A 14,287-nucleotide genomic window follows, 5' to 3' on the forward strand; every position below is an offset into this window, starting at 1 on the left:
ACTCTCCCAGTTCTTCTACCAAACTAAGGATTCCTTTCATATTCATACTTCCAATCGTACTATACATATGCATGTATGTACATACACCGTGCACACTCTACCAAGGGACCATCGATCGAACCAAACCTAAACACGCAAGGAAAATCCCGACCCGAACAGTCCCAGCGTTTAATTTCAACCTTCCTCCCTCGGAAAGACTCAGCACACCGCCGACCAAAGCCCTCGACGCGCCGATTTATTCAAGTGAGTCGTGCATCCCTTCGGAAAGACAAACATCATCCCCTCCCACTGTGCACCGCGTGAAACGAATGTTACTAACTAACTAGTCGATCGGAGCAACGAAACCCAAGATCACAGAGCGGCCCCCCCCTCACCTTTCCCATTCACCCTCCCCCATGGATCCGTTCCCTACGGGTGGCTCTCCCCCTGTACACAATAAGCTTAACGACTCGATATAACAACTTCCAATGTGGATTATAAAAATATTAAATCTTCTGTAATATGAACTAGTTAACCTATTAATGATATGTAAACTCACGGACCAATGTGATCCATGTGACGGGGGCCTGCGGGACGCTGCTCTGGGAGCGTCAGTCCGCCTTCTGTTCCTCAGGAGCAGTCGTTTCGCCGGACCCACGTCTCTATTTTATTTTGGCCGGCGTTACTGTTACTTCGTGTGAATTGTATCTGTCCTCGTGTCTGCCTCTCTGTACACGTATATGTGTGTGTGCGCGTGTGTGTGTGTGTGTGTACGTGTGCTGTAACTGTGCGAGTTCCCTTTGCCTGTCTCCCTCTCTTCCTTTCTGCGCGTGTGCACGCGAGCCTACCATGGAGCAAGACGTGCGGTCTCGCGCGCAGCCACGTGGAGGAACGGGTAACAGCATCGATGGATCATTCTGCTCTCTTACCAGAGATCGATCGACCTAAATGCCCCCCCCCCCCCCGCCGTACAATGTGCTCGAATTCATCCGCCACCAGAATCGACGGACAGACGTCCACCCTTCCCCTGAGTAACGACCTCAGTGTCTTCACTCCCACGCTTCCAGCCCGGATTGGACGCCCCTCTGGGATACACGTGGCCCGTGACTGATACCAGGGATCGCCCATTGGAATTCCTTTCCTCATCCTCCCTATTTCTGATGCCTCCCTTTCGACGAACGGCTAATCCACCGGGCCACTAATTTTCCGCTTTTGTGCCGGCGATCGTCTCGTTAGCCCTTTCGAGAAGGCCCGATCGATTCCACGCGCGCCGCTGGTCGCGCGGCCTCGGGCTAATGAGTCGCTCGTTGAATCGTGGTCAGAGGATAATAGATCGATGCGAATGGTACTCGGGAATTGTCGGGCCCAAGTGGATGGGAACCTTGGATTTCAACTGGATTATTCGGAGAAAGAATCGAAGGGATTTGTGTTGCGCTCTGTGCATCGCAAGTACTTTGCGGGGTACTTTGTTCTAGCCCGCGTTAGACACTGTCGAGGTGAGCGTTGTTACTGTGCGTTGGGTATTGTTAGCGGGTTGCGAGTATGCTCGATTTCTGCGGACTTTCAGTTAAAAGGAAATTGCACTTGCCCTCGAGAGTGCGTAACGCAGAGAATGTGACCAAGTGGTGACTTTATCCCTGAGATTAGCTGGATTCAACGTTGCTTTTGTACTGAGACGAATTCGTGGATCGTTCAATTTTCGTGGCGTGCCTTTGAGTAGCTAATTCCACAGTGAACTTCTCTCTACACCTGAGCCTTCTCAATTTCCGATACGGTGACCTGTTAAATAGTATAACCCTCTTGTGGCTCGCGTTTCAGTCTTGCTGCCACATACGATTGCACAGATCTTAAACAGTTCCAATTTTTATTCTAATTCGTATCGCAAAATGCAAGCCCTTTAACTGAACATTTTACTTCGCCGCAATGACCGTCAATTTCGCGGGGATAGATGCCAATCCAGTTGGTGCATTTTAGGGATGAAGTCTTTTCAATGGCGATGCATCGAGCGGGGCCAGAAATCTGGTTTAGATGGGGCGGTGCAACAGCGATTCGAATCAATTAGCACGCAAGGACGGGCGACTGAAACGTGAACGCAAAAGGGGACTCAGGATCTCCGATAATAATGAAGAGTCCTGGGCAGAGCGTATATCCATTAAACTGCATGCACTCGATTTAATGGTTTGACTCGTTGCCACGAGCTCTTCACCGTCCACTCGAGTTCGCGTGCTCGAGCGCCCTTCCTGGAGAGCCCGCAGGATTGTTGCACCCTTAAGGAAGCATATCGCGCCTTTCCATTCTTTCGCCCTGCCATGCTCTGCCAGAGCTACTCGTTCGGCTTTCTCGCGTGCCGTTAACGAAGCGATAATCGACTATTAAAGCTCCGTTCTCCTCGGAGAGTACATCAAATAAAACGCGAAAGCTGAATATTCAGTTGCTAAAATCGATATCTCTTGAAAATATAGCAGGGGACACACTTCGTCCTGATTGCCGTTAAATGTCGCCAGGATTGGTAAATAAGTGGCCTGATCTTTCGCTTCGAGCACATTGCACAGTGTCCTAAGCCCATCACCATCTAGCTGTTACCCCATTTTGATCTTACAGCTAATCAGTAAAATATAAAAGGTACTCATCCTGATCAGCCTTAATTCTCTCCACGACGAGGTGTGCCAGTTACCGATGAAGCATCCTGTCCCCGAAGAAACTTCTTTGTTCGGTGAAACGGCACCAGCAACGACGCGCTTCCAGGCGACACAGTTGCGGATGCGCGATTTCACGAAGGATAATCTTCAGCTCGATGACTCTGAGCCACGAAGATACTTCCTTCAGCAGCGAGTACTCGCTTCCTTCACCAGTCGAGTCCTTCGACGCCGTCCCCCCCTCTGAAGTACCGGCGCTCATCTATTCGCGCCAAACACCCCGGACGATGTTCCTGCTAATTTCGACGAAGTTGCTCGCGTAATCCCCACAGATCGTAATTCTCGAAAGGCAGTCCGCGGCAATTAGAAGCTTTCTTTAATCGAGCCAAGCAGAGGAAAGCTTGCCCGTGTTGATTTTATTCGAAACTTCCCCCGGGCCAGCCGAGTTGCCGCGACTCTATTCCCTGGTCTGCTAATCCTCTTCTATTATATCCTTCGGGCGCGCCCAGGATTTACTCTGGCATCGAGCAGGGGATGATCGCGAGATTCCTCCTCGTGAAATTACTCCGGGGTAGCGGTGGAAACTCGCGGATGGGAGCGATTAATATCTTCGAAGGGGGGGGAACGATTCTTTCTGAGGACGCCGGGGAATTCTTGCTTCAATCTTCGATCCATCGTGGCTGCACGCGAGGCTCTGTCTTATTGGGTGAACGTCCATCGAACCACCTCTCTACGACGGTTATTCTTCGGGCCAGCCGAGATCCTCGCCCACGAGCTCGTAGAACCGTTGGTTGTGTTCGTTGAAGAACCTCCTCAGCTTGGTGACGACCACAGGGCTGACGCGCGGGTGCCGCCTGCCTTTGCTCTCCTTCAGGCATTTCTCCGAGGTTTCGTTGCGCAGGCAGTAGAAGCCCTTCGTGTGGTTGAAGTAGAAGTTGTGCCTGCCTATTCGCGGCTCCAGGCCCAGGAAGCTCTCGATCCTGCGTAGCTGCGGCACCGGGTCCTCGATCAGCTGGTCGCCGTTCACGATGAGGATCTGCTCCCTAGAGAACACCTCCAGCCACCTGTGCATGTACGTGTGATAAAGGGAGATCGCCACTGGCCTGTAGGACTCGTTTATGCTGCCGTCTGGCCGTATCACCAGCTCCTCGAAGCTCCTGCTCGCTTGCTGCTGCAGCTGCTGCTGCGGCTGCTGCACACTCCGCGGCGTGCCGCTCGTTACGGTGGACGCGGTCGCTGCGTGGGTGCGCAGCTGGGTGTAATCAGATATCGCCCTGGTCACGGGCTCGCGCACTATCAGCAGCAGCTTCACGCTCGCGTTCATCGCGCGGATCCTCTCAGGCACCTGAAACGCGGACCAAATCCCGCCATTTTCTTGTCGCCCCGTTTTGTGGATGATAGGAGTAGTTTCTTTGGATGTGTTGTAACAGTGTTTGGAAATTCTGAAGCAGATCTTTGTATAATAAATTGTCGTATAAATTCTGTATGGATGCGGGAGTCATTTTTTGGTAACACTTTCGGTTATATTTTTACGAAGCTTCTAGGGCGGTTTGCAAAATTGTATTTAGTTGTAAGAGTCGAGGCTTTTGCGTCTGTATATAGCTGATATGATCTGTGATAGGAAGTTTAAGGAATTGTAAAGACTGAGGATATGTAATCCTTTCTCACATTTAATTATGATACTTTAATAGTCGAAATTATCCTGATATTGCACAGTGTGTTTACTAGAGTGGCTCTTATTTACTCTTGGTGAAATTTTTCTTCAAGATTTTCTTCCTGGCATCCCCCAGAATAGTGCCAAATAATAAAAAAAAAACGGGGAAAGTTTGGGCCCCGTCGGATAACGGGAAAGGGTGTCCCTGGGCCCCTGAACATCTAAATGATTATTTAACAGCTCACAATGTTTAAATAATAGTCCTCGAAAATAAAAATCACAATTTTTTCGCCTTCATAAATAAAAAGGGTTCGAGAAGGATTTAAACTTTTAAAATTTGGAAAATAAAAATGTTTTTGTTCCAGTTTTACAGACTTTTTTCGAAAACCATTTGTCGCACGAGAAAAACTAATACAACATAAAAAATGCTCCTTGTCTGGGGCTACAACTTTCGTTTGACATATTTTTTTATGTAATTAATAACTTAGAGGATATTATATAAAATCCACTTTATGAGCTGTTAAATAATTATTTAAATGTTCAAGGGCCCAGGGGCACCATTTTCTGTTTTTTATTATTTGGAACTATTCTGGGAGGTGCCGCAAATAAAATTCAAAAGTCGTAAATTAGAGTCTCTCTAGTATTTACATTACTACTTATTCTTCTGCTAAATGAATGTAACAGTTTCGATCCACTGAAATACAATCTGCGAAGTATTACAGTTATGTAGTAGAAACCTCTGTTTCATATTAAGTAGTAGTTTCCAAGCACGTAAATTTGTGCATGGGTGCATTTGTGCAAAAGTGCATGTTTCGCTTTCCAAACATTTGAAAAACCAGTTAACCCATTGAGTGTTACATCATACATATCTGTATGAGTAAACTGAGTAAATTAAGTTCGAAGAATTTAATTATTAAAGAAAAGTAACTTTATCTCTATTGGGTATATATTATTTCTTATTATTTTTTACAATATTTTTTAATGGGTTATTTAATAGTGAGTAGTATAATTAATATGATTTTAAATTTTCTGTAGTTTTTGTTTTTTAAGTCTAAAATGGAACTAAGGCTTGCTAGTTTTAATAATTGTATAATAGAAGAGTTGTTCCATGGGTTGGTAATTTTTTGCAAAATAAAGATCGCAAAATCATGAGATCTGGACTGTGTTTAACTAATTTTTTGTCATTTTGAGGGTTGGTAGGTTTCTGCAGAACTTGACCCAACTATAGTTCCTGCCATCATTCATATTATCGCGATTAAAAGTAACATAAACTTTACTCTACAACCCCCTAAAAAATATTCTATGCTGTATTATAAATAACAAAAGGTTGCAATAAATATTCCGTTGTCCTCAGTGGACATTTCTGCAAAATCGATTTTGTTCTCAATGGGTTGAAAACGTTGTACCGTTTCTCTGAGAAGCAACTGTCTTTCGCCACTCACCTCTGGCGTAACGAAGTAGCTGGGGCTCTTCTCGATGGTTATCTGCCCCCTGAACGAGTAGGGCATCTTCCGTCGGTACCATTCGAGGCCCTTCCCGTAGTTGTCGTCACGGTCGAAGAAGTGGACCTCGCCAGCGGCCTTCTGGATCTGCGGATGGAGGAAGAGCATCTCGAGGAGCGCCCTGGTGCCGCACTTCCTCACGCCCATGATGATCGCCTGAGGTAGATGCCGGCTGGTGCGCGGGAAGTGAACTTTGTTGGAGAAAAGCAGGGGCGGCGTGGCACGAACTTCAGAAACAAGCTCGACTGCACGGCCTTCGACGACCGAAGCCGCGTGCAGGCTGTACACCGCGCTGTCGTAGAGAATGTGGAAGGTCAGAAAGAGGGAGAGGAGGACGACCGTGAGGAAGGCAGCGGCCATCTTGGGTCTGGATATGCCAACCACCAGGATGCAGTCTGATGTGTCGCCCTCGGCCGGCCTCATGGCAGAGCGGGACATCCACCTGCAACAAATTTTTGTAACTTTATGAAGGAAACGGTGTCAAATGACAGTCAAACAGTTGATGGGGTAGTTCTTCCATCAGAAACCTTCCCGACGTATTTTAACCTTGACTTAACTTCTGGGGTTATTCTAGGTTTATAGTGTATACAGTGGTGGTTAAAAGAAAGTTTAACCCTCGTCAGGCGGCACAATTTTACAACGTTAACAGACGGCAGAGGCACAATTGCACCCTCGCATATTTTATATGAATATTCTCACTGTCGGTATAATTTGTACGATAAATTGATAACAATTAGTCTCAAGGAAAATCAATAAAAAAATTTCCCAAATTTTCTTTTATAATGTAAATTATCTATTTTTTTTACTTTTGTATAATGAAATAACATTTTCATTAAAAAAAAATCGCATTCGTTTTTTCTTGCACTATTTTCATACAAAATATGTGAGGGCGCCATTGTGCCTATGTCGCTGTTATCGATGCAACCCTCGACTCGACCCCCTATCTTGGAAGGGGGTTGAGATATTTTTCTGAAATTTGGTGTATACAATCTAGACCAAAATTTTAGAGATGTCACGAAACTTCAGCCATCCCCGGCTTCAAAAACAATAGTTATCGCAAATTAAAAATGCAAAAGTTACAATTGTACCTGTGCCGTCTGACGAGGGTTAAAACAAAATGTTGGTATCACTGGTCTATATTAGTAACTCTCTAATATGTGGGATTAGTGTGACCCTTATTTTCAACCTGCGATTCCCTTTGGTCTCACCACCTAATATGGTTCCATTTCATGAAAAAATAGTCCCCGAAAAAGATTATTGCAATCGGACAACTGGAAAGGATGACCAGGCCATAAAATTTAGAATTTCTCAAAAATGGTAAGCCCTATCGAAATTTTGTTCAAGTAATATTAGAAGAGCATTCAATTTTCTACAATTACTGTTATATATAATTTTTTCGTATTTCCAACCATTTTTTAGATAATAGCATTTGAATATAGAGAGATCAGCACTTTGCGCGTTCCACCTGTACGGCGTGACGTATTGTCTATACGCCAGTAGTGCAGATCTCTCTATATTCAAACGCTATTATCTAAAAAATGGTTGGAAGCACGAAAAACTTATATATACAATAATTGTAGAAAATTACATGCTCTTTTAATATTATTTGAACAAAATTTCGATAGGGCTTACCATTTTTGAGAAATTCTAAATTTTATGACCTGGTCATCCTTTCCAGTTGTCCGATTGCAATAATCTTTCTCAGGGACTATTTTTTATGAAATGGCACCGTTGTAGGGGGTGAGAGCATAGAAGTACAAAAAAAAATTCAACACGTATAAATAAGGGCCACCTTAATGATTGTAAAATCTCTTTGTAACAGAACTATGTTATTTTTGTTACCGTTACATTTTAAACTTTCTTTTGGGCGACTACTGTATTAACTAAGTGAGAAGGGAAATAGGTCCATATTATAAAAAATATTCATATTTTTTTGTTCATGTATGATGATCGAATGATGACGCGATAGAAGTGTTCGACTCTTTCGCTCGACTAATGCTTCATCCATGATGTAGAAAACTGATCTGTGTTTGTAACTAGAAACGCTGGTGTAATTATTATTATCGAAAATTACGTCCACCAGGTTTGCGAACCAGTTCTGACAACTTCAGCGGGAGAGCTGTTAAACTGGTAGAAACTTCCTCGAACGAAAATTCCCTGCATTGGTAGGAAACGTCAAACCAATAGCACCTACACTCTGTAAAGGCGTATCTAGCGGATAAGAGTGGCATTATAACGAGTAGCTTGACTCTACAAGTACTACTCTTTTGTTAAAAACAACCGTGGTTCCACTCTTATGTGTAATAGTTTCGTTTGCTATTTCTTAGCAAAATTAAATTAGATTCTTCCCTGGTAAACATGACTTTAGTAACTCTGCACTTTAATTAAGACTACGCAATGTAATTGTACATATTAAGACGATCATTTTTCGCCGTAACAACATTGAAGTATCAGCAACAATTACTAAACAAGTTACTCCACGATTTGGGTTGAGAAATAATTAAACTCATTATCTCTATTCCTCATATTTTTTATACGCGTGGTGCCCCAAAATTGCGGGACTTCCTGGAACATGGAATATCCTGATGTAAAAAGTCATCAAAAAGTGTTTTACCGTTTTGAGATCCGAAGCTTCGTTCTCGAGATATTAACAGTTGAATATTAGCGGTCCAAGTTCCAGGGCACGCGGTAGTGTACGCAGCATAGATGGGCAAAGATAATATGTCGATAACATTTAGATAAAAGGTACTTTACGTCAATCGATTCCTTATGTCTTCTCGATGAAAATGGCCCCAAAAATTATATAATTCGGACCATAATTAAGGAAAGTCCGTTTCTTTAAAAATAGTCAGATTTAAATTGTTTTCTGTCCAATTAATCGGGAAAATGCCAGGAATCCATTGGTGCCACTTTCATATTGATACAATGAAAAATAAACAAATTCAGATTCTGTGGAATCGATGACACATCGCGGAGGAACGGTGATCGCGCGCGGCTCGGGCCACAAAAGCTCTCGCCGGTTATTCGAGCTTCTAGTATAAAGATACAATAAAAGCTGAAAAATTATTCGAAACCCAAGATGAAAGGCTTTCGAATAAACCAAGTATCTTTCGCCGTCGGATGAATCCCCGTCGAATAAGCTGCTTCATCTGTGGCGCTTCGAATAAAGATAACTCGGGTGCTTTTTATTCGACGACGGAAAAAGATAAAGTCTCTGTATTTGAAAAGTTATTTCAATCATTATTTATCTAAACAATGCCCATCTCTGGTACGCAGTCAGCTGTTCCGGCTTTAAACTGCGCGCCTCGGAACTTGGACCGCTAATATTCAACTGTTAATATCTCGAGAACGAAGCTTCGGATCACAAAATGGTAAAAGACTTTTTGATGTCTTTTCGCATCAGGATACTTCATGTTTCGAAAAGTCCCCCAATTTTGGGACATCCTTAAATCTTATCTTCTTTCTTCTATATTTTGAGATCCTAGCAAATGAAAACCTCCCAAGGATTCCTTTCTTCCCCACCATGTTCTCTTGGCTCTTCCCACGAGTGTCACTATCATTGAGCTCTAAACATACCTGAAGAGTGAACAGAACAATGGCGGCTGGTCTGAGAAAGAGGGAAGATAACGGGTGAACCTATCTCTGTCTTACAACAGGCTATGGATGTATAGTGCATGCGAGTGAAGTTACCTGCGCACAACATACATACATAAAGGTGAAATCAGTCGGCTTGTGGCTCCGCGAACTGGCTCAGCTCGTCTAGCACGTCAAGTCGGCTTGGCGAGCCTGGGCGAGCCGAGCCATTACCGATCAGGCGGCTCGTGGCTCCGCGAACTGGCTCGGCTCATCTAGCTCGTCAAGTCGGCTTGGTGAGCCTGGGCGAGCCGAGCCATGACCGATCAGATGGCTCGTGACTCAGCTCGTCTAGCTCGTCAAGTCGGCTTGGCGAGCTTGGGCGAGCCCAGCCATGACCAATCAGACGGCTCGTGGCTCCGCGAACTGGCTCAGCTCGTCTAGCTCGTCAAGTCGGCTTGGTGAGCCTGGGCGAGCCGAGCCATTACCGATCAGACGGCTCGTGGCTCCGCGAACTGGCTCAGCTCGTCTAGCTCGTCGAGTCGGCTTGGTGAGCCTGGGCGAGCCGAGCCATGACCGATCAGATGGCGCGTCGATCGCCGATCCACGAGCCAGGCTCGCGGAGCCACGAGCCGTCTGATTTCACCTCAACACAGATAGTACAGAGTGAGAGGGACAATAGGAAGAAGGATAGGTTCTCCGCTTATCTTCTATTTCCCTCGGGCCGCTGTCGCTGACTTCTTCCCACTGCTGTTCACTCTCCAGGTATGTTTAGACTACTTTAGACCTTAATGGTCACCATTGCTCAGAACATCAACTCACTCGCCAACCAACTAATTTCCAAGATATCCCTACATCTCGAATGCTTAGTTCGTGCATCAACAAGAGCTGATCATCATCGCATTCTCAATTCCTCTTGACAGGGCTACAAGCGTTACCAGATTGCAGCGTGTCCCCTTGAATTCGGTGGCACGCAACGGCGCCGTTAGCGGCACACGTGTCGCCCGTAATTTATTCTTTCCACGCGGCGAGAATGATTAAGACTGGCGCGCTTACCGATCATTACGTGCATACTGATAAGAGCAGGTTACATGGGGAGGAGCGCGGGAGCGTTCGCGCGTGCATAACGCGCGCCAGGAGCTCCTCGGCGCAGAGATTCCCTCCCTTCGAGCCTTTGGTATCCTCTGGGATAAGCAGCATTCACGAAAACACCAGCCGGATTTCCCGTAGCCATTTAAGTATTTACTGGAGTATAATGGAAACGCGATAGAATAAGTGGAGCCGAGCAAACGAGACACAGCGGGCTGTAGTATTGTTCTCGAGTTGCGTAACTACGAATTCATTATGCCGTTGCTTTGGTATAAACAAGGTGTGCTAAGTGTTTGCGATTTATCGTCTGATTTGGCAACTTCTGAAGCTTATAAGTACTGGTCTGATTATACGGTCGGCCTATAGATATTATTTCTAGTTATTTATAATGCAACTGCAATGTTACGCGGCAAAATTAAATAATTCTGGGTGACCCAAGTATTCGTATTATTGTTGCGCACTTATGTGCTCTTGTGGAGGTGCAAAGTGTAAATGCACCCTTCTTTTCAATGGCACTTAATATTCTTAGCGCATTAATTAATGAAATATCTTATTCCTTCGTGCATAGATGTTGGGATGCTGTTGTAGGAAATATATTGTTTTAAAAGACAGTTTAATTTTAAATTAACAAAATGGTAACTAAGTGCCAAAGCACGCTGCTATTGAAAGGAGCAAGTACTGTTTTTTATATTTTAAAAATTAAGTATTTGCGACTTGTGTATAGTTTCGTGTGAGAAAAATGATGCGATACTATACAACAGAAAATAGCAACAATTAAAATAGTAAAAGAATAAGAGACATATTTAGAATAAAGGTGCAATTGCATTTTGCAATGCACATACACTATTCCTTAAAAGTCACGTGGGATTTTGAACCATCCAAAGTTGTTTAATTTTACCTTGTAATATTCTGTTTTATTCAAATATTAATTTTTCAACGATGCAGCTCAATACAATTACCCGAGACACCCTATATAGTTTTCAAAACGAATATTTTCAGAAAACAGTATTTGCTATGTACAAGGTACGATTCAGCTTTATTAAATGCTCTATAAAAATATTAACATCAGTGTGACAGCATACATCCAGTTGCTAATTAATCATATTTTCTCGCAAGTCTAATTAATTATCTCGCACGACACGTATAACGATGCGATATTAAAACTCAACTGTCAATGTGGATTATTTAGTCACATTTTACAGCAACTGCATTTTAGCACAATATTGTGCTGGCCATATTGTTTAAGAGAATATAATAAGACCTGTGACAAATTAAGCCCCTTTATGAACACAACCTTGATTAGGATTTTCCTTAATGGGATCTCCGAGATCAAAAGATTATATTATTATGCACGTGACGCACTGCTAAAAGACTGTTATAGATGTATACTAACAAATCAGGAAAACTTCTAAATTTATTGCCAAGATTGTGTAAAATTATCGTTAGAAGAAACAAGGCGTTTTTTGAGAAATGTTGTCATTTAGATTTGATTGATAAATAATTACACGCCATTGTGCTGCTCTTATCTTTGTTTGTATCTGCATGTATGTTCAGGCATTTTGAATACACCTTTGATAAAAGTGATACAGATAAAAAATTATACATTATTCAGCAGAGGCATTTCAAATTTTCCTTTTTCACTATAATTGTAAATACACGACTAAGTTAAGCAGTAAATAAACAATATGTTGTCATTAATGGGAAAAGCATTTTGCTTGGTTGTTATCAGTAAAATGTCGAGGGAGAAACATTTCCAGGCATATTCTTGTTTATTGTACGAGTAATGCGAGAATAAAAATGAAACATTTCCAAATTTTCTTCGCAGCTACTCGGAATTCTACACGTTCTAGCAATCCTACACTGTTTTTTCTGATCGAACGGTCTTCTCGAAATGCTGATAAATGGCTTCGTTCGTGAAGCGCATGTTTATTTTCCAAATTGATAAATCAAGGATTACATTACATCTGGAATACGTAAATCTTTGGTGTCACGCATACGGATCGAAACGAAAATAGAAGTTCACGTTGCAAATTGTTCATGGTGAATGTTTTTCGAAAAAACTAAGTAACCTCCATATTTTCACAACGATATGAATTAAACATCTACGCGATTCAACGTAATAACAAATTATTCTGATCCTGCTGGAAAGGAATTCGGAGCGCAATAAGCAACGAAACCTAAATTAAACACTAATTCGTTTGTATTAATAAAACATTATTAATTTTTTATAATTCATAACTTACTGCAAAAAAACAAACAATTTCCAGATTAACTTAGTGACGCAAATTCCCACACTCGTATCCTTTCCTCTCTTTTTGCAATGGAGCACTATTTCACTATCAGTTCCTTTCGTGAAAATAGAGAAATATTTTTACACCTGAGAAACGAAGAAAGGTGAAATGTCTCGTGTAATTAATTCAACGATCGGTTTCACGTGGTAAGGAGCTCCTTTGAATGATTAACGGAGCGACAGAATTAATAGCGGCGCGATTGTAGAAATTGCATCTCGAACGCGACGGCGTTTTATCGATACTGTTGGGAACAATGAATCAAGCGAGGAAGCCCGCATGCACTCTTGCAAAATGAAGGAATCTTTCGGGAGGAAGAAAGTGTACACCAGATAAGAGTAATCACGTCGGAAACGCTGACATCAGCTGCGTGATATAAGTGTGTGTTAACTAAGATTAATTAATCACTTTCGTGCGTATGTAATTGTAGGGAAAAATTAATAAAAAGCGTCCGCACATCCGTCGAAATAACATTCATGGAAACCACCACGTTTCACATTTCTGTGCGGTATATTACGATTCGTGTGCGAATTTTAAAAAACTTTTAAAATATTTAATATTTGATATTTAAAATTTTACAATTTCAGAAACAGAAGGGGACAACAAAATATAAAAAAATGGGTCGACAGACTGTAATGGCAACGTTATTTTACGCGAACCACATTTTATTTTTCAGATCCATCGATGTTTAATGGAGATATCATTTTTTCTGCAGTGGTCTAAAGAACCACAAAAATCATAAATAATTGAATGCAAACATTATTGTCAATAATTTTTTTCTTGCACTTTATGGGCTAATAAGTCGTGTGTAATAAGTTTTTTATTTTATTGTTTGTAAATAAGAGAATTAAAAAATCCTAAAATCATTTATTTTCGCCGCGGCTGGAGGTATGCAACCCCTTAAAAAGTTTTTAAAAAATTCAGCATTGAATAGATTCGAAGAGTGATCATTTTTAAATGAAATCTCGCGAAGAATATCTTTTTTAAAAGTTCTTTTACTGTTTGAAATATGGAGACGTGTTTCCGATGAATGAAAAATATCCTGTAATTTATGGCTAGTTTTTCATGAGGATTCCCTTCATTCAGTGTTGTATTATACGCAGCGATTAATTTTGCTGATTCTAGCAAGACGCAATGAATCAGATCATATTTTAATCCTCATGGCTTACTTACTTCTTCATGTACATTCACTACTTTTCGATGGTGCTACCTATTAAGGGGGTAGGTTACCCTCAAAATTTTCGAAAATTGGTTTTTAGAATGTTTGCACCCTCCGCTAGCTACATCTTTTCTAGGTATTTTAAGCGCAACCGGGCCCCGAAATTCCCAAAATTGAAGGAATTACAGTAAAAAATGCACGAGCCTGCACATGAGATCGGATAACGAAGTCCAACTTTAAACGCGATTTCCCAGAGACTACGTTTTCCAAAACGGCGAACATAAGGTGGAGGTTCTAGATTTACTGGTTGTATTTTGTAACCTGTATTTAATCTAGGTGGAGGTTTTAAATTTTTAGGATGTAAATGGAGAATTTTTATATTTTCTATATTTTTATTAAATTTTTAC

General features: G+C 42.2%; 1 protein-coding gene across 4 annotated transcripts in view; it reads right to left on the minus strand.

Annotated features, from left to right (window-relative positions):
* Window positions 1-1,768: 1,768 nt before the first annotated feature.
* Hs3st-a (Heparan sulfate 3-O sulfotransferase-A) overlaps window positions 1,769-14,287 on the minus strand; it is a 271,429-nt gene continuing 258,910 nt past the window's right edge. For 3 of the 4 annotated variants that reach the window (XM_076818284.1, XM_076818282.1, XM_076818283.1), the window contains 2 exons: window positions 5,712-6,213; window positions 1,769-4,068 (listed from right to left, as the gene is read on the minus strand). In XM_076818284.1, the coding sequence (XP_076674399.1) occupies window positions 3,355-4,068; window positions 5,712-6,209 (1,212 nt within the window). In that variant the 5' untranslated portion in view covers window positions 6,210-6,213 and the 3' untranslated portion in view covers window positions 1,769-3,354. The remainder of the gene's footprint in view (window positions 4,069-5,711; window positions 6,214-14,287) is intronic. The other variant, XM_076818285.1, reaches the window with a different exon arrangement.

The sequence above is a fragment of the Andrena cerasifolii genome, chromosome 8 (assembly GCF_050908995.1).
Source record: "Andrena cerasifolii isolate SP2316 chromosome 8, iyAndCera1_principal, whole genome shotgun sequence".
Classification (NCBI taxonomy): domain Eukaryota; kingdom Metazoa; phylum Arthropoda; class Insecta; order Hymenoptera; family Andrenidae; genus Andrena; species Andrena cerasifolii.